Source organism: Crotalus tigris, unplaced genomic scaffold (genome assembly GCF_016545835.1).
Source record: "Crotalus tigris isolate CLP2741 ecotype Arizona unplaced genomic scaffold, ASM1654583v1 scf7180000021616.87939, whole genome shotgun sequence".
Classification (NCBI taxonomy): Eukaryota; Metazoa; Chordata; class Lepidosauria; order Squamata; family Viperidae; genus Crotalus; species Crotalus tigris.
The window spans coordinates 29500-55718 of record NW_024098592.1 but is presented as its reverse complement, the minus strand read 5'-3'; the positions used below and the strand labels follow the sequence as shown (position 1 = coordinate 55718).

At 38.3% G+C, this 26219-nt stretch overlaps 2 protein-coding genes across 2 annotated transcripts in view; both read right to left on the bottom strand.

The window, feature by feature from the left end:
- Positions 1-4833: 4833 nt before the first annotated feature.
- Positions 4834-24573, bottom strand: LOC120296847 (vomeronasal type-2 receptor 26-like). Its single transcript, XM_039318874.1, has 5 exons — positions 24474-24573; positions 13622-13916; positions 9051-9278; positions 7330-7456; positions 4834-5856 (listed from the first exon to the last, which is right to left on the bottom strand). Exons 2-5 carry the CDS (start codon positions 13655-13657, stop codon positions 4952-4954), a joined length of 1296 nt encoding a protein of 431 aa, XP_039174808.1. The 5' UTR covers positions 13658-13916; positions 24474-24573; the 3' UTR covers positions 4834-4951.
- The window catches only part of LOC120296848 (vomeronasal type-2 receptor 26-like), a 24204-nt gene continuing 19117 nt past the window's right edge, over positions 21133-26219 (bottom strand). Inside the window, exons 6-7 of the mRNA XM_039318875.1 lie at positions 24474-24600; positions 21133-22037 (exon numbers count right to left, since the gene is read on the bottom strand). Coding sequence (XP_039174809.1) covers positions 21133-22037; positions 24474-24600 — 1032 coding nt within the window. The remainder of the gene's footprint in view (positions 22038-24473; positions 24601-26219) is intronic.

The following is a 26219-nucleotide window of genomic DNA, read 5'->3' as shown; positions in this document are numbered from 1 at the left end:
TTTGTTTCCCTTCTTTCGAATTGCGCTTGGTTCGTTGGGCAGTGCGGGTGCTACCCAGATTGTTATAAGGCCGTCGGGGGTGTTGCCGCTTATTATTAGCACTCCATGATCTTAAGGTTAGATAGGATGGGCATAGGTCAATGTGCCTATTAATAGACTTGCTGTCTGAGAGCCATGCCTCTCTAAGAAGGCGGCCCCCTTTGGTGTTATCGTTCGCCAATACACTGACGTCACTAAAGTTAAACTTATGGCCTAGATCCACCATATGGGCCCATATTTGGGAGTGACAGTCCCTCCTTCTCACTGCTAATTCGTGCTCATGGACCCTGGTCTTAATGCGTTTAGCAGTCTCCCCAGTATAATTGCATTGGCAGTCCGTACAGTCAATCCTATAGACGGCTGCTGATCTTTCTGTACTGGGGAGCGGGTCCTTAGGGCGCATTATGGCCGCTCGCAGTGTTTGGTTGGGTCTATGGGCCACCTGTATAACAACCGGACAGAACGGGGTGGAGAAAGGAACTTGGATTGTCCACCATCACCTAAGCCTGAGGGGAGATCGGAACATGAAAGCAACCGAAATAACTGGAATTGCCATTCAGCTAATCTGAGGTTGGGAGAACTGGAGACGGACGAGGATAAAAATACAATTAAGAAGAGAAAAAAAGCGCAAGCCAACTACACACGGCTGAACCAATCAGGCCCCGTAACAAGATCAAGGAGCCGAGCGCAAACCTCGGTACGCCTATAAAAAGACTTTCTCATTCTCTGGCACGCCAGCCCTGAGGATGCCGGCAGGTGACGGCGAAAGCTTGGCGCTTTTTAAAACTTTTATAGTTTTAACCTATTAAAAACTTCTATAGTTTTTATTACCCTAGTGTTCATTTTTATATTTTATTATATATATATATATATAATAAAATGAACACCAAGGTATTAATTAAAACTATAAAAGTTTAATTTAAAAACGCCAAGCTTTCGCCGTCACCTGCCGGCATCATCAGGGCTGGGCCGCCAGGGTGTGAGAGAGTCATTTTATAGGCAGATCGAGGTCTGCACTCGGCTCCTCGATCTCGTCACCGGACCCAATTGGTTGGATTGTGCTCCGGTGGTTCGTTTCTTTCTGTCCTTCCTAGCTGCATGTGTATCTTCATCTACCTTCTTTTCTTTGAATTCTAAGGTAGATGAGGAGTTTACATCACCTACCTTAGAATCCAAAGAAAAGAAGGTAGATGAAGATACACACGCAGCTAGGAAGGACAGAAAGAAACAAACCACCGGAGCACAATCCAACCAATTGGGTCCGGTGACGAGATCGAGGAGCCGAGTGCAGACCTCGATCTGCCTATAAAATGACTCTCTCACACCCTGGCGGCCCAGCCCTGATGATGCCGGCAGGTGACGGCGAAAGCTTGGCGTTTTTAAATTAAACTTTTATAGTTTTAATTAATACCTTGGTGTTCATTTTATTTTAGCTTTCGCCGTCACCTGCCGGCATCATCAGGGCTTAAAACGCCAGAGAGTGGGAGAGTCTCTTATAAGCAAGCCAGAGTCTGCGCCCGGCTCCTTGATCTTGTTATCGGACCTAATTGGATAGATTGTACTCCGGTGATCCGTTTCTTCCTGCACCCCTTATCTACGTGTATGTCCTCATTTGCCTTCTTTTCCTTGGATTCTAGGGTGGGTGGGGCAACCTCCCTATCTCTCTGGTTGCCCCCCCCCTTCTTTGATCCATTCTCTCCCTCAGGTTTGTGTAGTGGTTTGCATTTCCCTTTCCTCTTTTTCCAATCCACATCCATGCAGCTATTCTCTCTACGAGTGCTTTCCCTTTCTTCCCTAACGCCTCCCCCTAGTGCCCAGTTGTTACTAAGATGGTCATGTGTAACATTCTGGGCTGCCTGGGTTACAGCAGTAAATTGGGGTAGTTCGGTAAGCTGTTTATCCATGTGATAAGCCTCGTAAGTATGGTCATAGTCATCATGCCCCTCAAGCACTCATAGAGAGAATAGCTGCATGGATGTGGATTGGAAAAAGAGGAAAGGGAAATGCAAACCACTACACAAACCTGAGGGAGAGAATGGATCAAAGAAGGGGGGCAACCAGGGAGATAGGGAGGTTGCCCCACCCACAAGATGAAGCACCTACAAATTCTAGAACAGTGGTTCTCAACCTGTGGGTCGGGACCCCATTTGGGGTCGAATGACCATTTCACAGGGGTCGCCAAACAACACAGTCCGCCATTTTTCCCCCTTTTCCTTAGCTGTGCTACTCCCTTTTATTCTATTGGCTTTTGAAAGCCAATAGAATAGATTCTCTTGAATAGAGTCTAATTCTATTGGCTTTCAAAAGCCAATAGGAATTGTCCAGGCTGTCTCTGCCCTGCTGAGCCCGCCAAAAGTCCCATTCTGCAAACGATGCTGCAAGTTGTCTGCAGCGAAGGCGAGCTATCTGGAATTTCCACCCCTCCCTGCTGAGCAACTACTAAAAATATAAGTAAAAGAGGGCCAGGGGTGGGAGGTGGGAGGCCAGTGAGCACAGGGAGGGTTGCTGGCATGCATGGGGCCCGGCGGGTGCCTTACCTCCCTTGGGCTGGGCCAGCTGGTGGCCCAGCCGGTGGTTGGCCTGCGCCGTCTCTGCCGCTTGCCAGCTACGCCTCAGCCGGCGCAGGGGGTGGCACCACGCATGCGTGGCTCTCCCGGGCAGGGAAAGTCCTCAACTTACGATTGGTTGAGTAGTACTCGACTTATGACTGGTTGGGTAGTCCTTGACTTACGACCGGTTGGGGGTCACGGCATTAAAAAGGTTGAGAACCACTGTATTAAGTCATCCAATAAGTCTTAAGATGCACTTGAATCTTTGTTTCCTTGGTCCTAGTTAGTTTAGGAAAACATGCATAATTTTTTATGCATGAAGAATGCATAAATATATAGAGAGAGAATTGATCAGTCCTGTTCCTCTGTTCCCCAATTAGGTGATGATCTTTGAACGTTGAAGGTCCACTCTATTTTCTCTAATGATCTCTTAAAAATTCTTTGCAATGAACCTTTTTTCTAAAGATAAAGTATTGCATATAATAAATGGTGGTTCTTACATCGCTCATATTATAATCCTAATACAATGGAGTAAGTTCTGAATGTAAAACATATTGGTCTAAAGACCCAATACCAGATGATGATGATGATGGAATGTTTCCTGCTCAGGCAGGAAACCCTATACCATTTCAGACAAATGGCTGTCCAGTCTCTTCTTAAAAACTTCCAGTGTTGGAGCATTCATAGCTTCTGGAGGCAAGTTGTTCCACTGATTAGTTGTTCTAACTGTCAGGAAATTTCTCCTTAGTTCTAGGTTGCTTTTCTCTTCGATTAGTTTCCATCTATTGCTTCTTTTCCTGCCTTCATGTGCTTTGGAGAATAGCTTGACTTCCTCTTCTTTGTGGCAATCCCTGAGATATTGGAACACTGCTATCATGTCACCCCTAATTCTTCTCTTTATTAAACTAAATATACCCAATTCCAGCAACCGTTCCTTATATATTTTAGCCTCCAGTCCCCTAATCATTTTTGTTGCTCTTCTGTGTATTCTTTCTAGAGTCTCAACATCGTTTTTACATCGTGGTGACCAAAACTGGATGCAGTATTCCAGGTGTGGCCTTACCAAGTCTTTGTAAAGTGGTATTAACACATTACATGATCTTGATGGTTCATCCTGGCTACAAGACTAAGCCCTTTCCACAACAGACTCAGAAAGTATTTCATGGTGCTCTCTTTATTCATATGAAGATGGTCTAAACAGGAGTCACCACTAACAGTTATGAGTTATTTTTGGTGGAATTTTTCTAACCAAGGCTTGATGGTCATCTGCCAGAGATGTTTTGGTGGATCATGTATGGAGCAGAAATTTGGACTAATTGGTCTCCATGATCACTTTCTATTCTGGGATAGTAATGGAATAGAAGAATGACCAGATAACAGAGAAGTGAGAGCAAACCATTCAGTTGGTGGCTTATCTCATTCAAGGTGATCTCAGCCAAGATGACAAGAAATATGGGAAGCATTTGCAAAAACACTGCTTTTTGTTTTTCTTCAAAGTGCACACCAAGTAGTTGACATTGACAGTAGTGGGAACAATGAGACAAGTTTAGGTGGAGCAGTGGAGCCAAAGAGAGGACCAAAAGGGGGCATATTGGAAGGGGGGAAATAGAAGGTTGCACGGAGTCAAGGCACCCTTGTGGTTGTTAAGCGCAAGCAAGTTGCCAAGTTGCTGAATTTTGATCATCTGACTCCAAGGTGCTGCAATCGCAATAACTTTGAGCATAGGTTATAAGTCACTTTGGTCAGCACTATCAAAACTTTGAACATTCACTGAACTAACGGTGGTACATTGAGCAACAAACATATGTTGTAACCAAAGAGAGAAATGTATATACAATATAAATGTATTTATAAAGAAGATGGGTTTTCTTAAAACTCAGAAAGTTGGAAATTAATCAAACAGGACATAAGAATAAATTAATCTTGGAGAAAACATGTCACATATGTTTGTAATTGCTGAAACATTCTGATATCTTTTCAGATCAATGACTTATACTGGAATCCAGGATTTTCTTTCCTTTCTGCTTTATGATCATAAGATTCAAACAATATTACCCAGATATTAGATCATTATTAATGGTTCTCTTTCAAAGAAGATCAAATTATTATCTTCACTAAATTTGTCACATAAATAATCAGAACTAAAAGAAAATATTTTATTAAAATCAGAGTCACTCATTATTCAGTGAGAGATTTTATTTCCATTTCCATACATGAGAGTTTAACACATGCATTTATACATGCCAAGAATGTACAGTGTTGGAAAAGTTGGCAGTGTTAAAACGCAAACTCTGTTTATACTCTTAGAAGAGGATTACTAATTCTATTTTATACTGGAAATACATGTAGCCATGATTTAATAGTCAGAAATGCTTTTTCTTTACAAATTGCTCTTTGCTATTCAGCTCAGGCCTCAGCAAAATAATGTAGCATTTGGGGAAAAAGATACTTCCCAATAACCCAGCACTGGAAGCTAAGATGGAGAAGATCTCCACAGCTACCATATACTTTCCTTTGGTGCTCAAATAAGTGGGAACAAAACTTAACCAAACACTACAAAACATCAGCATGCTAAAAGTGATAAACTTGGCTTCATTGAATGTGTCTGGCAGGTTCCTAGCTAGAAAAGCCACCATGAAGCTGACCAGAGACAGAAACCCCATATAGCCCAAGACAAGATAAAACATCACAACAGACCCTTCATTACATTCTGCTAGGATCTCTTTAGTCATTGATTTCATATTATGTTCTGGAAAGGGGGGAGAGGTGATCATCCATGCCAGACAAATGCCTGCTTGAATGAAGGAGCCAGAAAAAACAATTAAGAAGGACAATCTTTTCCCCAACCATTTTCTCATGCCAGACCCTGGTTTGGTGGCCATGAATGCTACAATGACCATGATAGTTTTAGCCATCACAGAAGAAATGGCCACAGAGAAGATAATGCCAAACACGGATTGTCGGAGGAAGCAAATCAGTTTGAGAGGTTTTCCAATGAAAAGAAAAGAGCAGAGGAAGCAAAGCAGAAGGGAGATGAGAAGCGTGTAGGTGAGATCCTTGTTGTTAGCTTTAACAATAGGGGTATCTTTATATGTAATAAATATTCCAAGTATGTATATAGCAATAATTGAAAATAAAACAGCAACCACAACTAAACTGATCCCTAAAGGTTCTTTAAAACTTAGGAAAGTTATGATTTTGGGGATGCATTGAACCTTGTCCTTACTCGGATATTGATCTTCTGGACATTCAGAACAAGCAATTATGTCTGCAAGTAAGAAGAGAGGTTATAAAGTATGGAATCTAATCATCATGACTGATGTAGCACCAAGTGATTAATATATATATATAATCAAATGATCATGCTTGGCTTTTTTCTATGGGAACGAAAATATGTAGGGATATATATTTTTGACTGTCTATCATCTATACACTTATCCATCTACCCATCCGTCCGTCCATCTATCTGTCCATCCATCCATCCATCCATCCATCTATCTATTTAAGAAATTTATATAGGTGCCCATTTCACTAAAAACACCTCAGGCAGTGCAGAACAATAACATAAAATAACAATATAAATAATCGAAATATAAATAGCCCAAATGTAAAATTCCATATCAAAAGATACAGTAAAAGATATATATATAAAGCCTAGAAGATAAGAGGGATAAAAATTACTACTTCAACAATATAACCATCTCAGTAAGTCTCTACTACCTTTGGAACCTCCCACCTTGTAAAATAATCAGATATTGAGTCCTTTTCTGAATATAAAAAGAGATGGAGCTTCCGGATGTTCTTCAGGGGCAGCCCCAAGTAAAGGACATTATAGTAGACCTATCTGGAAGTGATTAGGACATGAATGAATGTAAGTAGAGCCTGCCAATCCATCCAGAAGAACAATTGCACACAAGATGAAGCTGTGCAAAGGCCCTTTTGGTCAACACTGTGAATTGTTCATCAAGGAGTTATGAGTCCAGGAGCACCCCCAGATTGTGCATCATGTCTGCCCAGGTAGTACAAGCTTATCCAGTGGCAAAAATGGCATATTCATGGAACCAGGAAAGGATCCCCCAAATTCAAAGCCACTCAGTCTCTCCAGGATTCAGCAGAAACCTATTGTTCACCCTCCTGACATTCACAGCCTCCACCCACTGGAATAAGAAGGTCACAAAACTGCTTTTATCTAATAAGTGTTGGGCAATTTCATCTGTTCCCACTGTAAGACATTCTCTGTTCCCTCCTTACCCAGGAGGTTTGGGGGAGCAATCTGTGGATGCAGTAAGGAGAGAGAACTACTGGAACCTCACCTTCCTTACTATCAGAAAATAGATCTTAATAGAATTTATAAACCATATTTGGTCCAACTCATCCTTTGCTGAGCGCAACCTAGATGACCTTTCTCCAATTTCATCTCCCTAAGCTTCTCCAGAAACCACAAAGAGTACTGTGATTCTTTAAAGGAGAAAGATTGCAGGAGGAATATCCAATCCAGAGCCTCTATCTAACATTCTTTTTGTTCATTTTATGAATTATTTGAAAGTTTTTCACTCTGGTATTACCCAATTTCACATATTCTAGAATAAGAATTGGCATTAGAATAAACAAAATAAGCAAATCAACTACATATGTAGAAAAAAAAAGTAATTCTCTATTTGGACAATTTTGCAGTGAAAAAAATATAATATTATGACAGTGCAGTGTATAGTAATGTTAATTAAAATAGATTATAATTTACCTGGCATGTTTGACATTTTTCCAACAGAACATGGATCGCAATCATAACAACAAAATTTCTGCCCTTCTTTTTTCTTCTTCTGATAGCCAGCAGGACAGGGATTATTACACACTGAACGGGGCAAGACCTGTTGATAAACCAGGATGGAATTCAGGACTGAAGATTTAAGTAATCCTGGGCAGTTGTTCCTCTAATCTACTTACACAACTAGTGTAGCAGAGGTCATAGGATTATAAGATGAAATGCCACATCTGGAAATCTCTATAATATTTGCTAAATATTGGAGATGTTTAATACCCAATGTATTTCCTCCCTTGCCCTCTCTGGATTAACTGAAATAAAGAAGAATTTGTTTAAAAATGCATGATGTAAGCCTTGATACTTGTTTAGTAAAAGGAGACAACTAATAAGAAATCACCACCTTAAGTGTGCTTCTGAGCATGAGCTCCAGGGATTAAAGTTGAGTATTTTCCTCCTACTCTTTCTAGTTGATGGACTTTGGGATAAAAATGAGGATCCTTTTTTTTTTACTTTTTACCCTATTATTCATACAACTAAATCAGAAGCTTTGTTTTCTCAACCCCAATAAAGCCAAGATTTACAACATTTCGTAGTCCACTGATTCTCAAAATTCTTATGACCAGTCAAACATGAGAGGGAGCACTTTTTATGTTCTTCTGAATTGCTTTTTCAGAATCAGGATAGACTTTGGAGGTCTTCTAGTCCAGTCCCTCTGCTCAAGCAGGAGTGCCTATATCATTTCAGACAATTGGCTGTCCAGTCTTTTTAATATTTATTTAATTGTTCTGGATTTTATTTCACTGTTTTCTTGAGGCTGGAGTAATAGCCAATTTCCCCGTCTTCCCTTAGAACAGGGGTGTCAAACTGCCGGCCCATGTGCCGGATACATCATGCCGAAACTGCGCCCACCCGATTGCCAGCAATGAAAAAAAATTCACAATACGTCACAACACGTCACATGACATTGTGAGTTTGACACCCCTGTGTCAGAAGTAAGTCTTCATCCTGGTTCATCCAATCAAGGAATAAATAAGCAACATGGCGACTGCTTTGGGAAGAAGGTTACAGTTTATTGGAGAAGCAGAAAGATGGTCCTTGCAGGAAAGGGCAGAGGAGAGGAAAGAGGAGTTGAGCACATGGGCAGTAGGTTTTTATACCCCCTCTAGCCTAGTTTGGAATAGTTTCCTGTTCCTGTGGCATGAACCTTGAGGTTATTTCTGAGTGTTTTTCTAGGCCTTGATATCTGGGGTTTAATCCTATTATCATATCCTGCTTCCCAGGTGATGGGGCTAATGACTCCTAGAGTTTGGGTGGGGCATGTAGATCTTCTCTTTGTCTTCTTGAGTGCTCTGGCTTCAACTCTCTGATGGTTTTACATCTGCATTTGTATGGGGCTAGCTCTTGCTTGGGGCAGAGAAATAGATTTGGGGCCAGGTTTGGTTTTCAAAAGTCCTTTTGAGGAAAAATATATTTTTCTGCCCTTTTAATATTTCCTTCTCTGGGCTAACTTTCCTCACCTGCCTTAGAAAGAAACCCATATAAATTATTTGCCAATTATGATTTCTCCAGAGCAGGAAAAAAACAGCAATACTTTTAATACAGAATGCTAAATTTGATTAAAAGATCAGAAAGTAGGCTGCACAATCAAACTCATCTCTGAGCTACAAATCCAAAATAATAAAATAGCTCAAAATCCATACCCTCTGAAAATATTTGGGCCACACAATTAAATGTTCCCGAATCACAAATTCATTCCCTTCAAGTGCTTTGGGATCCATCTTTCCAATTTTCACTTTACGATAGGAGTTGTTTGGAAACATGACCACATTTGTAATATCAAATCCAGAAAGCACTTCTCCATGGTGGTTGATAGACACAGTTTCTTCAAGTGAATTATTGAATGAAAGGCCTTGAAGGAACCAGTTAAGCTAAATCAAAATGAAAGGGAATATATAAGATGAAATAAAGCAGTGGGTGACATGAAGATTTCCTGAAGTGATCTCTGTAAAAATAAAAATAGCATTATTTAACTTCCCAGAACTTTTTCTTTAGAAAGAAATAACTGTGAGCTGGAAGTGGAGGATGTATGGTAAAATAATATATTTTATTCAAAGTGAAACCATCCTTAAATCAAAAGAAGACTTGGAATCAGAAGGACATGGCCACCAGTGATGTACCTAGTTACAGTTTAAAGATTTATTTTAGATAAGAAACTTTTTTGATTTTAATGTAATGTTGGATCAGTAGGAAAAAAATGTTGACCAAAGGATTGAAATACACATTGAATTATAATCTTAAAGAGAAGTTTTATAAAATGATGTAATGCCAATAAATTGCCCATCTCCCCCTTTTCCCACTGTCTTTGTTTCTATTCCTAATTTATATTAAGAAAAACCCTTTTAATGAAAATGTGTTTTTAAAAAGGATTGAAATACACATCGAATTATAATCATAAAGAGAATGTTTATAAAATTATGTAATGCGAATAAATTATCCATCTCCCCTTTTTCATTGCCTTTATTTCTATTTTTATTCTGTATTAAGGAAAAAAACTTTTAATGAAGATATTTTTAAAATAATTAAGTATGATTATCATTAAACCATGACACATGGCATAACACATACTTGTGAGCTTTTACAAGAGAGACAAATCTGGGGCATCTGTTACCACTATTGTGGCTTGTAATTTCTCCCAATTTATATTCTAGTTGTTTGTCTTGTCGGTACTTTGATTTTATTTATTTATTTGTTTATTTATTTATTAAAATTTATAGGCCGCCCCACTCCCGCAGGACTCCGGGCGGCTAACAATAAAAACACAATATAACTTAACAAGACAAACAATACAGTAACATTCATCCAGGGGTCAGATTTTATAAACCCCAGGCCTTCCGGAAAAGCCAGGTCTTAAGCAGCTTGCGGAAAACCAACAGGGTGGTCTGTTCCAACTAGCAGTCAGAAAAATGATGAAAACTCTTTAATTTTGCAACATATGGACAGACTTAACCATAGTTTCACCTGAAACTGTGATCATCCTAAACCAAGCCAAGTCCAAAAATGCTAGAAGATTCCTGGAAGCCTGGCACTATGACTTGTCCATCAATAGACATACGGACATAAACAATATCTACAGTACATACTGTGCAAAAGAAACAATCAACAAGCCAAAAGGGGAACAAAAAGACCAAAGCCCCTCCCCATCAGCAATCAACATCCAGATGACATAGATTAACATCAAGATTTAACATCAGGCCAACAATTTAGAAAAAACAATACCCCAATCAAGGAACTGCCAAACAAGCTAACGCAGTGTTTCTCAACCTTGACAATTTTAAGGCATGTGGACTTCAACTCCCAGAATTCCACAGCCAACATTGCTGGCTGTGGAATTCTGGGAGTTGAAGTCCACATGCCTTAAAATTGTCAAGGTTGAGAAACACTGAGCTAACAATAAACAGTCCAATCAAAGAAATTTCAAGACTACTCCCGCCAACATTGATAGAGCAACCCAATGGAATACAAATAGAGAGCAAACCCCTTACTACCACTGGTTGATGTTACCTAGCTTGGGTAATAGAATGTCTTGCAGAATGTCTGCAAGAAAACAACCAAGTTCAAAATCCCTCAGAGAATGAATCCCACACTTGTGTCAAACCCATCCAGCACTGAACATCTTCACCCAATATTGCTGGGGATGGCTAAGAAAAGACGTCACTCACAACAGTGTGAACTGCTTTGTGGTAGTAAATCATATCACTGCCTTATTTGAATGAGGAGAATCATGTCAACATTCATCATCAGCCTCTTTCCAAGTAATGAGTAAAATCACTTTCCTCCACTGCCTCCTCACTAATTTAAGAAAGAAGAAGCTTAGTGTACATGGTACTAATCTGCTCCTGGCAATGAAGACATTTGATTCACAGATTATTACCTTCCAGGTGCCTTGACCTTGAAGTTCTTCTCTTGTACTCTCGGCTAGTCGTTTGTATTTAGACTTAAATAAGTTCATGCCATGAACAGCATGCACTAGAGCATAGACTGCATTGTAGATACTGTAGCTGTGGCCAGTCATTTCAAATAAATGCTGAGGAAGGGTTTTCAATTCTTCCCTTCCAGTACATGCTCCATTATTTTCCACTGGTTTATTGCTTCCTGAAAAGGAGCAATCAAAGCCTTGTTCCCAGAATTCTTTCAACAAACTACCTCTTTGGGTCTGGAATGGCTTGATAGCCCCAAGGAATTCATCAAACCCTGGCAGTTCATTGGCATGAATATCAAAGGAAATTGCTCCATCAAACACTTGCAGATCTGAGGGTCGATGAAGACTTGTTAAGACTAGATCCATTTGAGCTGTCAGAATCCACATCTTCCCACGGCTTACCTCTATATATTTCATAAAGGTAAACAGAAGGATTGCTGTGATACTTTCTCCGTAGAAGGTGAATGTATTCACTTTGGGGTGGTTCAAATAAAATTGTATCCTGTACACTATATCACCTTGAAACATAAATAAAAATGCTTGTTTGGGAAACCTCTCAACAAAGGCAGAGCAGATTCTGTTCTCAGACAGAAGTGGATCCAAGGCTTGGAGGAAATTGTCTCCACTGTCATCATCCAGAATGAAAAGGCCAACCCACGTCCATCCAAAATGCTTCAGCAAATGGATTATCCCCACAGTCTGAAGGGTTTCATTGGGACCCATGCAGTAAAAAGAGGCAGACATCTTTGTTCCATGTTTCTTGGGAGCAAATGAGCCATAGGCAAGCTAAAATAATATGTGCAGTTGGTTATGGTTGGAATGTCATGACTCAGTTGAGAAAGGTACACAGATTGTCTTACAACAATTCATTTAGTGACCATTCTAAGTTGCAACAGCACCAAAAAAAGGTGACTTGTGACCATTTTTCAAACTTACAACCATTGCAGCGTACCCGTGATCACCTGACCCAAATTCAAAGACTTGGCAATGACTCATATTTATGATGGTTGCAGTCAGTGGTGGGATTCAAATACCTGAACAACTGGTTCTCTGCATGGATGCAGGCCTGGGCCTCCAAGGCCTAGAACAGACTTCCAGAAGTGGCATCCATGCACTTCTGGTGGGCCATTCTAGGAATCAGTGTGCATTCAGCCAGTTCTCCAAACTCAACAAAATTTAGCTACCGGTTCTGCTGAACCAGTGCAAACTGGCTGAATCCCACCACTGGTTGCAGTGTTCCGGGTGATGTTATCTCCTTTTGGGGAAGCCAGATTCACTTATGTAACAACCCTGTTACTAAATTAACAAATGAAGTGATTCACTTAACAAATGTGGCAAGAAAGGTCATACAAGGGGGAAAAAAATCACATAACAAATATCTCATTTAGCAGCAAAAACTTTGGGTTCAGTTATGGCTGTAAGTTGAGGACTACCTGCATTTTCTTAAAGTTCATGCAGATATGTACATTTTATCTAAGCCCTTTTCTTGGGCGAGCTTCTATTTTCAAATCTATATAAAGCTTTGACCATTATGATTGCTATGCATTAACTGCTAAATAAATGGAACACTATCTATGTCTTTATTAAATTCATAGTCTGCTTTTTCTCCAGGCATTCAAGCAGAAATATGCAGCATTCTCACAAACTGAGTAGATTTAGCTGAGTGAGTGTGATGAACATAATCACAGGTAACATCCAACTTTTTAACAAGTATTTCCAATGTGGTGCATCAGATATGCCTAAATTCCAACTCCCAAATCCTAGGCTTTTTAATGCATTTTTAACACATAATCTTACCCCTACTTGGGAAAGATTTGTTCATCATTTCTTTCAGTTTTTCCATATGGATGGTTTCTTGATATACATGTATGTGTGTGTGTTACCTTTGGGATTTTATAAAGACTTATGATATCTGACATGAAGTATGAGATATCAGCACCAAATCTTTTATTTATTTCTTTGTTAGTTTCATATCCTGCCCTTTGCTCAAGCACAAAAAAGCATATATACAGCACTCTAAACAACAATTTGGGTTGAGATAGGCTGACGGACACAGTCCCCCATTAGTTTCCATGGATCAAATTAATTTACACCTAGATCGGAACTGCAAATTCTCACCTTCTGCAATGTGATGCTTCAAATATAGCTCAATTTTAACTCCCAACTTTCATCAGGATTTTTGATGCATCATTCAAGTAGAATCTAACCCCTACTTGATAAATGATCATTTCCAATTCCCTATAATTTTGCCCTATGGATGAGTTTTCATGCATGCTAATACATACATCTTACCTGTGGGATTTTATAAAGACTTATGATATCTGACATGAAGAATGAGATATCAGCACCAAATCCCCCAATAATGGCCACAACAAGATTCTCCTTGATATCACATCTGTAGTTGACAACCAAGTGATCAGATCGGAAGAGCAGTTCCAAAGTGGAACGATAAGTCAGCCGGGCATCAAAATAGTTGTCAGAGATGAAAAATCCCAGGGTAACGTTAGACAAGAATGTTGGGTTTGCGTTGATTTGTTTCACTGCAAATGCCAAAGTCAGGGAATGCTGATAAAGCTTTAAAATGGCTCTGAAAACACAATTGAGGGATAAGTGAAATACAGGTTGATTGAGACAAGAAGAATATATTCCAGTGAAGGAACAAAAACAATCGTAGTATGAAACTTGCAAAATGTAACAGGCACCACATATAAAACAAATGAAGAACATTTGATGCATCATGAAACAAGATCTACAACTGCATTAACTTGAAGAAAAATTGTAGAGGAAGAATGCAAGTAGATTGATTGTTCATTTTCTTATATTATTAATGCAAGGACCAGCTGAAGCCAGAGGGAATTCTTTGAGTTCATTTTTATAATGTCCTATTTGTTCTTGGTAAATCTTACCTCTTGTTTGCCCTTATCCTCACATAACATTTCTTATATTGGTTTGCTATCTTGTCATACTTGTATCTAATTACATCAATGTCACCTCTGCTGATGTTTTAAATGAACATCTGTGACAAATGAGATAAACCCAATTGCATTACTTTGGCCAGGCTGATTAGAGTTTCTTCTACTTAAGGAGAACTCTTCAGATCACTGGAGACTGGACTGTCACTTATCTGAAATGGTATAGGTTCTCCTGCTTGAGCAGGGGGCTGGACTAGAAGACCTCCAAGGTCCCTTCCAGCTCTATTCTATTCTATTCTATTATTCTATTCTATATCTCAACAGTCTCAATGGGGATTTAGAATATATTGATTGCAGGATTTGATGCTACTATAAATTTTCATCAAGAAAGCTGTAGACTAGATTGGATAGTCAAAGTTATCCTAGATTAAGGCAGTGTTACACTATTTTCATAAAAATACCAACTAATCTCCACGATCGATGCTTTACCTTTTTGCAATTTCCAATTTGGTATCTTTTTTAAGGGTTTGTATCTTTTTTAAGGATTGTACATTGGCAATCTCAAAACATATTTTCACATTCAACATTAAATGAGAAGAGATCCATAGAAATCATATCTCTGATTGATTTTTTTATTGATTTTTTTTTTAAAAAAAATCTCCAACTTGGGATCATATTTTACGGATTGAGATTGCAACACTTCTGGCCAGACTGGCAGTCTCAAAACCTCTGAAAGAGATCAGATATTTGTTTCTTTAAAATATTTTTTTGTTTTCTATCATTACAATTTATCTGTGCTTACTAAACAATGTGTTGTCTGGATTGATTTTGCCTAGTCATACAGATTAAGTTCTTACTCTCTATCCTGTTTTTCTAACCATTGGTAAAATAAGTTCCATGTTTGAAAATACACTGTGTCTTCTTTTCCTCTGATTCTCAATGTAAGTATGTCCATTTCTGCACAGTCCAGTATTTTCTTAATTATCGCTTCCTCCGATGGCATTGTCTCATTTTTCCAGTGCTGTGCAAATATGATCCTCGCTGTGGTTAATACATGTAATGTTAAGTACACATTTTGTTTATCAAACTTTTCTGGAATTATGCCTAGTAAAACAAGTTCAGGTTTAAAATCTGTATGTTTTCCTAACATTTTTTCTAACCACATATGTATTTTATTACAATTTTTTTTCTTTTGCACGTCCACCACAAGTGATAATATGTACCAGGATTCTGATTACATTTCCAGCATTTGCTAGACATGTTTTTAAACATTTTTGCTAATCTGGTGGAAAATGCCATCTATAAAACATTTTATATAAGTTTTCTTTATATGAAGTAGCCATTGTCAGTTTGTAATTTCTTTCCCATAGATTTTGCCATTTCTCTAATTCTATGTTATACCCAAAGTTTTTTGCCCATATAATCATTGTTTCTTTTACTTGTTCGTCTTCCCTTTTTAAATTCAACAGAAAATTATGCAATTTTTTAATCATTTTTTTATCAGAAGTCAACAACATCTGGTCAAACACTGTCTGATCTTTATAAAAGCTGTATGCCTTAACATCTTTGTCGTACCTTAATTTCATTTGCAACAGGGGCCACCATGATAGGATTAGGATTAGGGTTAGGATTAGGGTTAGACCCTGGTCTTCTAGCTCTTGTTTAGATTTTAATTTCCCATCTGTATTCAGAATATCCTTATATGTTTAAATTTTTTCAAATTTAACTAAATTTGGATATGTGAAAGCTTCCATTGTCGATAACCATCCTGGGATTTTCATGTAAATTTTAGGTTTTATCTTTTCCCATACAGATAATACTGCATTTAGGACATCAGATATTTTTGAAAATTATTCTGTTACCTTCAACATTAAAGGACAAGAGATGCATAGGAATCTAACTCTGACTTTGTAAGCCCACATAGATTTTCAAGATGGAAGATGGCATCTGGAGATTCTTAGAAAGAACAAAGATGATTCACTTCGGGTATTCAATTGGCAAGCTTTGATATGGACAATTAAAGCCTGATGAGGATACTGGAATGTGAGTACAAGGAAGGAATTGGAGGTTCCATGTGGGAGATGTGGTGAAGCACTATTCAAAAGACACTGCTCTGTACGTGCAATATTGTCTGAATTGCATAGAAGGTTTTCAGTAATTTTATGCAACAGCTGATTCAACAGCTAGCCAGTCACTATCATGTCCCAAAACCACACACAACAGATCAAATGTCTTGGATCATATTCATGAAAGGAATCCTTTGCGAACTAACTATAGTATAGGTTAGTTAATGAAGGGTCCTCGGTGCTCCGTAAGCTTGTTTGTTTTCTTGCAGATATTTCATTATCCTAACTAGGTAACATCATCAGTGCTAGTAAGGAGTGCTGTTTGCTGTCCGTTTGTAGTCTGGTGTCTTGTCTGTCTGTGTGGGTGGGGGCAGTCTTAGGGATTTTTTGTTGTTGTTGAACTGTTTACTAATGGTTCTTTGGCAGTTTCTTGATGGGGTGCTACTTATTTGAATTTTGGTCTGAAGTTGACCTTGAAGCTAATCTATGCTGATCTGAGTGCTGATTACTGGTGGAGAGGTCTTTTTCTCTTTGGGGCTCATTGATTGTCTCTTTTGCATAGTCTATAGATGTTGTTAATGTCTATGTGTCTATTGATGGCTTATTTGTCAGAGTGCCGAGCTTCTAGAAATTCCCTGGAATTTTTGGATTTGGCCTGGTCTAGGATTGTCACATTTTTCCTAATTGAAACTATGGTTAAATCTGCCTATATGTTGTGAAATTAAAGAATTTTCCTCATGCTTTTTGACTGTCAGTTGGTGTTCATGGATCGTTCTGCCAGTCTTCTGCCTGTTTGTCCTACATAGTGGTGATTGCAGTTCTTACATTGTATGTTGTAGATGACTCCTGTTTTTTTCTTCTGGGGTTGCTGGGTCTTTTGGTTTGCTTAGGAAGTTTTGATAGATTAGTTAATCTATCCACAAAAATATATGCAGTAATAAAATTGGGGGGTCCTTAAAATTCCAAAAGATTCTTTGAGGGTCTGAGGGAAACATTGTCTATGTTTTGGAAACTCTGATTACAAATAAAGCTGGTTAAATATTGGTGTGAAAACTTTGCAATATTCTCTGCTTAATTTACAACAACTTGGGATTTCTCTTTTGTGTGTCTCCAATGACATTGTAGAGGAAGGAAAGGGGAAAAATAATTTACTTACAGAGGTGTAAGAAATGATTTATGTGAAGGATGCTCATCAAAGGAATGTTCCTCAAATACATATAAAATCTGGGCTGTGATCCCACCAATGATGAGGTTTCCTGGCTTATGCCATTCATGAAGTATAGGAGAGGCATCACTTCTGGGGCAAGGTGTGGCATCTGTCTGGCACTTCATGTCAACCAGCAACCATAGAATGATGAGTGCATTCAACATTTTCTCTAGAGGAGTCTTAGTTTTGGCTATCCAGAATCCCACCATTGCATTGTTGTTGTTGTTAATTGCGAAGTCGTGTCCAACCCATCGCGGCCCCATGGACAACAAGATGGAACAAAACCTCCAGGTCTTCCTGTCCTCTACCATCTTCTGGAGTCCATTTAAGTTCACACCTACTGCTTCAGTGACTCCTTCCAGCCATCTCATTCTCTGTCGTCCCGTTCTTCTATTGCCCTCCATCTTTTCCAGCATTAGGCCCTTCTCCAGTGAGTCCTTCCTTCTCATTAGGTGGCCAAAGTACTTGAGTTTCAACTTCAGGATCTGGCTGTCTACAGAGCAGTCGGGGTTGATCTCTTCTAGGACTGACCGGTTTGAACGCCTTGCAGTCCAAGGGACTCGCAGGAGTCTTCTCCAGCACCATACTTCAAAGGCCTCAATTCTTTTGCATATGGTGACATAATTCCATCAAGTTTAAAATGTAGGAATACATTCATCTCACATATGTAATTATATCACTTCTCTTATCCAAAAGGTTGGCATCAACAAGCTGAGCAAAGCATGCCCTGATGGACAAGCACCTTTCAGTAAATGGAAATCCTGACCAGAATCAAAAAGGACAAGAGCCTGCCTACTCTTTCCCCTTAACTGCAGAAATCTCTATCATCTCTATCACACTGAATTATGAATTATTTCTCTGTATTTTCTATAAAGCTGCTTCAGTTGTATCATAAAGCATCAATGATAGTTATTTAGATTAATTGCCAGAAACCAGTCATCTCTACCAAATGGAACCTTCTGGATTTGGAGAGCTATTATTTTACTTTCACATTATAACTTTGGAGACAACCATCTTCTTAGCTTTTTAAGGAGTTTCCACATATATAATTATATGTGATTATTTCTGTAAATTTAATCATTACCCATGGGATTCTTCCCAAAATATATACTTATCTTATGGCTGAAATCTCTACCTTCTTCAAATATATCTCTGTAGGAAACCATTGAGTACAATAAACTTCAAGTGAGTTCCTGAGGATGATGTACTCCTTGTTTTTTTAAAAAAAAATATTATATTTGTTGACCCTTCACCTTCCTTCCTTCCTTCCTTCCTTCCTTCCTTCCTTTCTTTCTTTCTTTCTTTCTTTCTTTCTTTCTTTCTTTTTTTCTTTCTCTCTCTCTCTCTCTCTCTCTCTCTCTCTCTCTCTCTCTCTCTCTCTCTCTCTCTCTTTCTTTCTTTCTTTCTTTCTTTCTTCTTTTGAAGACTTAACCCAGCTGGAGGAGCTTTCATGGTATTCTTCCTTTCTTCAAATTCTGTTAAGTCAACCAGTAAGCCTTATTGTAGACTTGAACCTTCATTTCTTTGATCCTGGTTAGAGTTAGGAAATCATGCATAATCCTATAAGTTCAGCATGCCCTACAGAAATACAGAACAGTCATCCATCCAGTTCTTCTGTTGCCCAGTTAGATGGTGTTCGATCATTCAACATTTCTTGAATATCAGCTGTTTCTCTCTGATAACTTCTTATGAATTATTTGAAATGAACTTTCTTTCTAAAGATAAAATATTTCACACAATAAATCTGATAGTTTGTATGATGATTCCCATACAATAAACTAAGCGTCATGGTTCTGATAGATGAAACCAATAAAACAGAACTCCAAGGATTGAGTTTTTCTTGAAGAACATGTTTATTGGCTATAAAGTATCAGCACAGTCAAAAGTGAAAACAAGACTAAAGTTCCCTCCAAAAAGTTACAGTATTACAAAGTTAAACTCCCCCCCCCATTACTATGCAATCAACTATGTTCCCCAATAGAATAATTTGGCGGGCTTTCTAACATTAGGCTCAGCCCCCCCCCCAATCTAATGAACAGAAATGACCTTGGTTCCCACAGGACAGAGAATTGTTTAAGCTAGAACAAAAATGCCACCACCCTCATCCCAGTCTGGTGGCAATCGAAAATGAATCAAAATGGCTTCATTCAGGTTCATTGCAGAATTGACAAATTAAAACATATTGATCACAAGGCCCAGCATGCAGAGGTCTATCTCTTCTCAAATAATTTCTTTATAAAGATCAGTGATCCAACATTTTGGTAGAATCTTCAAATCTCGTAAAAGGCGACCTCAGTCCAGATAGAAAGAATGCTTTGCATTCATTCAAATAAACTATACTTTAATTAACTCACTATAAATGAGGCTGATTTGATTTACAGTCTCCAAGATTTTATATTGACCCCAGACTAGAAAGAAATATTCTTTACTGAAACCATAGTACTATTATCTTCTTTTGTCCTAACCCCATAGGAGCTCTTTGCAAGGGGGATTTTTCATTTTTCCTCAGTCAAAAGTGCCAAAGCAGGAGCAACAAGAGGCTAAAGCCAAAAGGGAGAGTCAAAAGGGCTTATGCTGTTGGAGGGATCAGTAGGTTAACATGACTCTGTGTCCATTAAGTGGAGGCAGGGTGTGAAACTCCTGAATTCTGATCATATGACCACTGGGTAATGCAATGACCATAACTTTGAGCATGGGTCATAAGTCCCTTCATTCAACACCATCATTACTTCAAACTGTCACTGAATGAATAGTCATAAATTGGGAATTATTTGAATGTTGCAATTATAGACAGAGAAATGTATATTGTACATTTATCTTGGGAATTTACTTTTAATTGCTGTTAAGGAGATTGGAAGCTCTTTTTTATAATATGTTCTTTTCTTTTTTCCCTTCCTTTCCTTTTTTCTCTTCTCTGTTTCAGGAAGATAAAAGCCAGAGTATATTACTCAGATATTACATCTTTTTTATATATATAGTTACACACAGTGTTTTTTAAAAAAAGGTGATGGAACTCACACGTCATATAACCCGCCTTGCCTACCCTACAAAGTTCCATCCAAAAAAGGTGCCAGAACTCTGTTCTGGGTGTTCTATGACAAAAAAAGCCCTGGTTACACATCTCTTTTGAAGAAGATCTATTTTTTTTTTTAAATTGGTCATGGAAATAATCAGAACTAAAAGAAAATACTTGATTAAAAGCATTATACAGTGAAAGATTTTATTTTCCATTTTTGTTCATAAAGAGGAGTTATGGTAACACAATGGTTAGAATGCAGTATTACAATGCCCACTGCCAGCAGTTCAATCCTGACTGACTCAAGGTTGACTCAGCCTTTAATCTTTCTGAAATCGGTAAAATGAAAATCCAGAATGTTAGGGGGCAATATGCTGACTCTGTAAACCACTTAGAGAGGGCTTAAAAGCACTGTGAAGTGGTATATAAGTCTAAATGATATTACTTTTGCTGTTGCTATAATAATTTGACAAACACTGTTATAATATTATGCATATAAAATATTGGTAAAATTGCCAGAACTAATAAGCCTTTTTTTATTCTCAGAAAAGGATTGTTAATTCCATTTCACAGTATAAATATATGCAGCCACCATTTAATAGTCAGAAATGCTTTTTCTTTACAAGTTGATGTTTACTGTTGAGTTCAGGCTTCAACAAAATAATGTAGCATTTGGGGAAGAAAATACATCCCAATAACCCAGCACTAGAAGCTAAAATGGAGAAGATCTCCACAGCTACCATATACTTTCCTTTGGTGCTCAAATAGGTGGGAACAAAAGTTAACCAAACACTACAAAACATCAGCATGCTAAAAGTGATGAACTTGGCTTCATTGAATGTGTCTGGCAGGTTCCTAGCTAGAAAAGCCACCATGAAGCTGACCAATGACAGAAATCCCATATAGCTCAAGACAAGATAAAACATCACAACAGACCTTTCATTACATTCTGCTATGATCTCTTCGGCCACTGATTGCATATTAAGCTCTGGAAAGGGGGGAGAGGTGATCATCCATGCCAGACAAATGCTTGCTTGAATGAAGGAGCCAGAAAAAACAATTAAGATGGACAACCTTTTCCCCAACCATTTTCTCATGCCAGACCCTGGTTTGGTGGCCATGAATGCTACAATGACCATGATGGTTTTGGCCAGTACAGAAGAAATGGCCACAGAGAAGATAATGCCAAACACGGATTGTTGAAGGAAGCAAATCAGTTTGAGAGGTTTTCCAAGGAAGAGAAAAGAGCAGAGGAAGCAAAGCAGAAGGGAAATGAGGAGAGTGTAGGTGAGGTCCTTGTTGTTAGCTTTAACCATAGGAGTGTCTTTATACTTAATGAATATTGCAAGTATGAACGTGGTAATGATTAAGAATAAAGCAGCAACCACCACTAAACTGATCCCTAAAGGTTCTTCAAAAGTTAGAAAAGTTATGATTTTGGCAATGCATCGAACTTTGTCCTTACTTGGATATTGATCTTCTTGGCATTCAGAACAGGCAATCATGTCTGCAAATAAAGCAGAGTCTATGAAGTATGTAATCTAATCATAACGATTGATACAGCACTGAGTATAATATTAGATGAGATCAGTAGTTTTCAAACCTAACCACAAAAAGTCTACACTAGAAATCTCAGAATTTTAGTTTTGGACTTCTCAGATTTGAGGTCCTCCCCTCTTAAAGTAGTTAACTTTGAAAAGGATTGGATTCAATCATTAGATGAGAATAAAGGTAAACTATTTGAGATAGGAATGTTCTGTGTTAGTGGTAATCACACTTACATAGCATCACAAAAGCAATATCCCATAAACTTTCTTCAGTCTTTCCTTCTCCAAATCTTAGGCATGAATGCATATGAGAGATATTTCAAAATGTCAAATGGTAGGCACAAAAATATGATTGAAGCCCTGTCAATTTTTAATATTGCTGCTGAAATCCTGCACATTTTCAAATGATATCATATCTATTACATGCATGCAAAACATGTTATTGGACTTCAATCATATACCGTATATGCCGGCATATAAGACGACTTCCGGAAGCGCTAAACTTGGCGCCAAAGACGGGGGTCGTCTTATACGCCGAGTCATCTTATACGCTGGAAATACTGGTAGTTTCCGGCATATAAGATGATGTTCTAGGAAGGCGACTCGGCAATAAAGACGGGGGTCGTCTTATACGCCGGGTCGCCTAATACGCCAGCATATATGGTAGTCAAACTTTATTTTTTTTCCCTCTGGGCTTCAATCTCCCTTCCCGCCCTCTCTCTTTCTCTCTGTCTCAATCTCCATCTCCCTTCCCTTCCTATCTATCTGTCTTTGGGCCACTTTTACAACCCAAATTGGGCATAGATTTAGAAAATAGGTAATATGATAAAGATATTAAATTGTATGGATTCTATAAAGAGCAGATTATGTTTGATCAAATATCATTAACCTCTGATGAAAAACTAATTAAGAAAATATATAACTTTCTATTGAATTTGATAATGGAAGATGAACAAGTAAAAGAAACAATGATAACATGGGCAAAATTTTTTGGATATAATATAGATTTAGAGAAATGGCAAAGCCTGTGGGGAAAAAAATTATAAAGTGACAATGTCAATCTCTTATAAAGAAAACCTATACAAAATGTTTTATAGATGGCACTTACCATCAGCAAGATTAGCAAAAAATATTTTAAAATATATCAGATAAATGTTGGAAATGTAATCATAAACCAGGTACTGATTATCATGTATGGTGCACATGTGTTAAAGCAAAGAAATATTGGACAAAAATGCATACATGGTTAGAAAAGATGCTGGGTAACCATGTAGATTTTAAACCTGAACTTTTTTATTAGATATAATGCCAGAAAACCTTGATAAAGTATATGTTTGATTTTACATGTGACAACCGCAGCAAGACTTATATTTGCACAATATTGGAAAAATGAAGAAATACCATCGGAGGAAGAAATAATTAAAAAAATATTAGACTGTGCAGAAATGGACAGACTTACTTTGAGATTGAAAGAAAAAGAAGAAACAGAATATTTTCAAACTTGGGACTTATTTTATCAATGGTTGAAGAAGTGAACTAGGGATTAGGAATCTAATTTGTATTAATGAATGACAAACTCAGATAACACATTTGTTGAATAAGCACTGTTGAACTGTATTAAAAAAATCAATAAAACTTATAAAAAAATAGAAAACAAGTGATTAAGCTCACAATCCCAAGAACCCTCTCCACTTCCTCAGCTCCAGCCATTCCTAAATAATCATGCAAGAATTCTCCCCAGGAATTTTCTCTGGACCTGCATCAAGGTCAATGTCCAATCAGGAATAAATCTAAGCAATTGCATCTGACAAATGCAACACAATTTCCTCTGCACACTCCTGCAATATTTTCTTCATGCTCTCCTTACCAGTTGGACTTGTATGTTCTGAAACAGGACTGAGTTTAGGGGGAGGCAATCTGCTGATGCAGTAAATGTGGATATGTACTGGCACTTCACAGCCCTAACATCATAAGGTAAACCTTCATTGCAACTCTAACCCTTGTTTGATCAAGTTCGTTCTTTGTTCAGTGCAGCATTCTAGATCTTTCTTCTCCTGTTTCAATTCTCTCAGATCCTCTAAACCAGACAGAATGCTGGAATCCTAGAGAAGAGAGAGTTGTATGGGCACAGTTTGATCCAGGACCTCTATCTAATGTTCTTTTTCTTCATTTTAAGAATTAAAGCTTTTCTCTGTAGTATTACTGAATTTTATCCAGCCAATTGAAATCTTCTAGTATGAAGATTTAGAATAAATGAAGCAAGCAAATCAGCTTCATATGTAAATAAAAGTAATTTACCATCTGGTGTAGTTTGCAGTGAAAAATGTAATATGCCATAGAGTAGAGTAGAGTAGAGCAGAGCAGAGCAGAGCAGAGTAAAATAGAGACTAATTTACCTGACATGTTTGACATCTTCCCATCAGAACATGGATCACAATCATAGCAGCAAAATTTCTGCCCTTCTTTCTTTTTCTTCTGATAGCCAGCAGGACAGGGATCATTACACACTGAACGGGGCAAGACCTGTTGATAAACCAGGGTGGAATTCAGGACTAAGGATTTGAGTAATACTGGTATCTTCTAATCTACCTGCATATATAAAGTAGCAGAAGTCAGAGGATCATGAAATACAGTGCAGCACCTGGAAATCTCTCTGACACTTCCTAAATAATTCAGTTGGGTTCATCTAAGCCAGTGGTTCTCAACCTTTTTAATGCCGGGACCCCCAACCGGTCGTAAGTCGAGGACTATTCAACCGGTCGTAAGTCGAGGACTACTCAACTGGTGCAGCACCGTTTGCAGAATGGGACTTTTGGTGGGCTCAGCAGGGCAGAGACAGCCTGGACAATTCCTATTGGCTTTTGAAAGCCAATAGAATTAGACTCTATTCAAGAGAGTCTATTCTATTGGCTTTCAAAAGCCAATAGAATAAAAGGGAATAGCACAGCTAAGGAAAAGGGGGAAAAAATGGCGGACTGCGTTGTTTGGCGACCCCCATGAAATGGTCGTTCGACCCCAAATGGGGTCCCGACCCGCAGGTTGAGAACCACTGATCTAAGCTTTCCCTTCCCTTCACCACTCTGGAATTAAAAAATACCCACTGTGAGATTTAATATTTAGCTTTATACAAGTAGAACACAAATAAAAATCACAGCCTTAATTTTACTTCTGAGTTCCTGCTCCAGGAAATTTTAAAATTCTAAAGTTCAGAATTTGCTTCCTATTTATGTAGTTGATGGAATTTTGAATGCCCAATCATAACTTTAGGAGTTAGTTCCTGCCTTAGCAGGGGGTTGGACTCGATGACCTTCAAGGTCCCTTCCAACTTTATTATTATTATTATTATTATTATTATTATTATTATTATTATTATTATTATTATTATTATTATTATTATATATGGATCATCGCACAGTCAGCCAGATGTTCAGACTGGATTTGGCATTTTGTCTACCTATCGAGTCCTTACCCAGGACCTGGGATAGGCAGATGTGGATGTTTGATGGTATTACAGATATCGTCGCAGGATGGAAGCAGTTCCTAATAAGGCCGCCTTTTGCAATTGACTAATAGCGAATTTGTCAATGCCAATGGTGTTCAAGTGGTGCTCCAGTTGTTTTGGGATTGCACCCAAGGAGCCTATTACTATTGGTACTACCCTTGCTTGCTTTTGCCACAGTCTTTCTATTTCTATTTGTAGGTCTTTGTATTTTGTTATCTTCTCCAGTTCTTTCTCGTCTATTCTGCTATCTCCAGGCACTGCCACGTCCACTATCCAGACTTTTTTGTCTTTCTTATCGACAATTGTTAAGTCTGGGGTGTTATGTTGCAGGTGCTTGTCTGTTTGAATTCTGAAGTCCCAGAGCAGTTTAATTTTATCATTTTCTATGACTTTCTCTATTTTATGATCCACCAGTTTTTGCTTACAGGCAAATGATATTTTTTGCAGATCTTCCAATGCACCATTGTTGCTACTTTGTCATGCCGCTGCTTGTAATCAGTTTGTGCAATCTTCTTGCAACAGCTTACCAAGTGGTCCACTGTTTCTTCAGCTTCTTTGCATAGGCGGCACTTACTGTCTGTTGCTGTCTTCTCAATTTTGACTTTGTATGCATTTGTCCTTAAGGCTTGGTCTTGTGCAG

Bases quoted from the DNA above. Each gene is read 5' to 3' on its own strand.
- LOC120296847 (XM_039318874.1), bottom strand. From the start codon at position 13,657: ATGTCAGATATCATAAGTCTTTATAAAATCCCACAG. The intron at 9,279-13,621 runs GTAAGATGTATG...ATTTTGATTTAG, and splicing joins GTCTTTATAAAATCCCACAG to CTTAACTGGTTCCTTCAAGG. The intron at 7,457-9,050 runs GTATGGATTTTG...GTTTATCAACAG, and splicing joins GGCCCAAATATTTTCAGAGG to GTCTTGCCCCGTTCAGTGTG.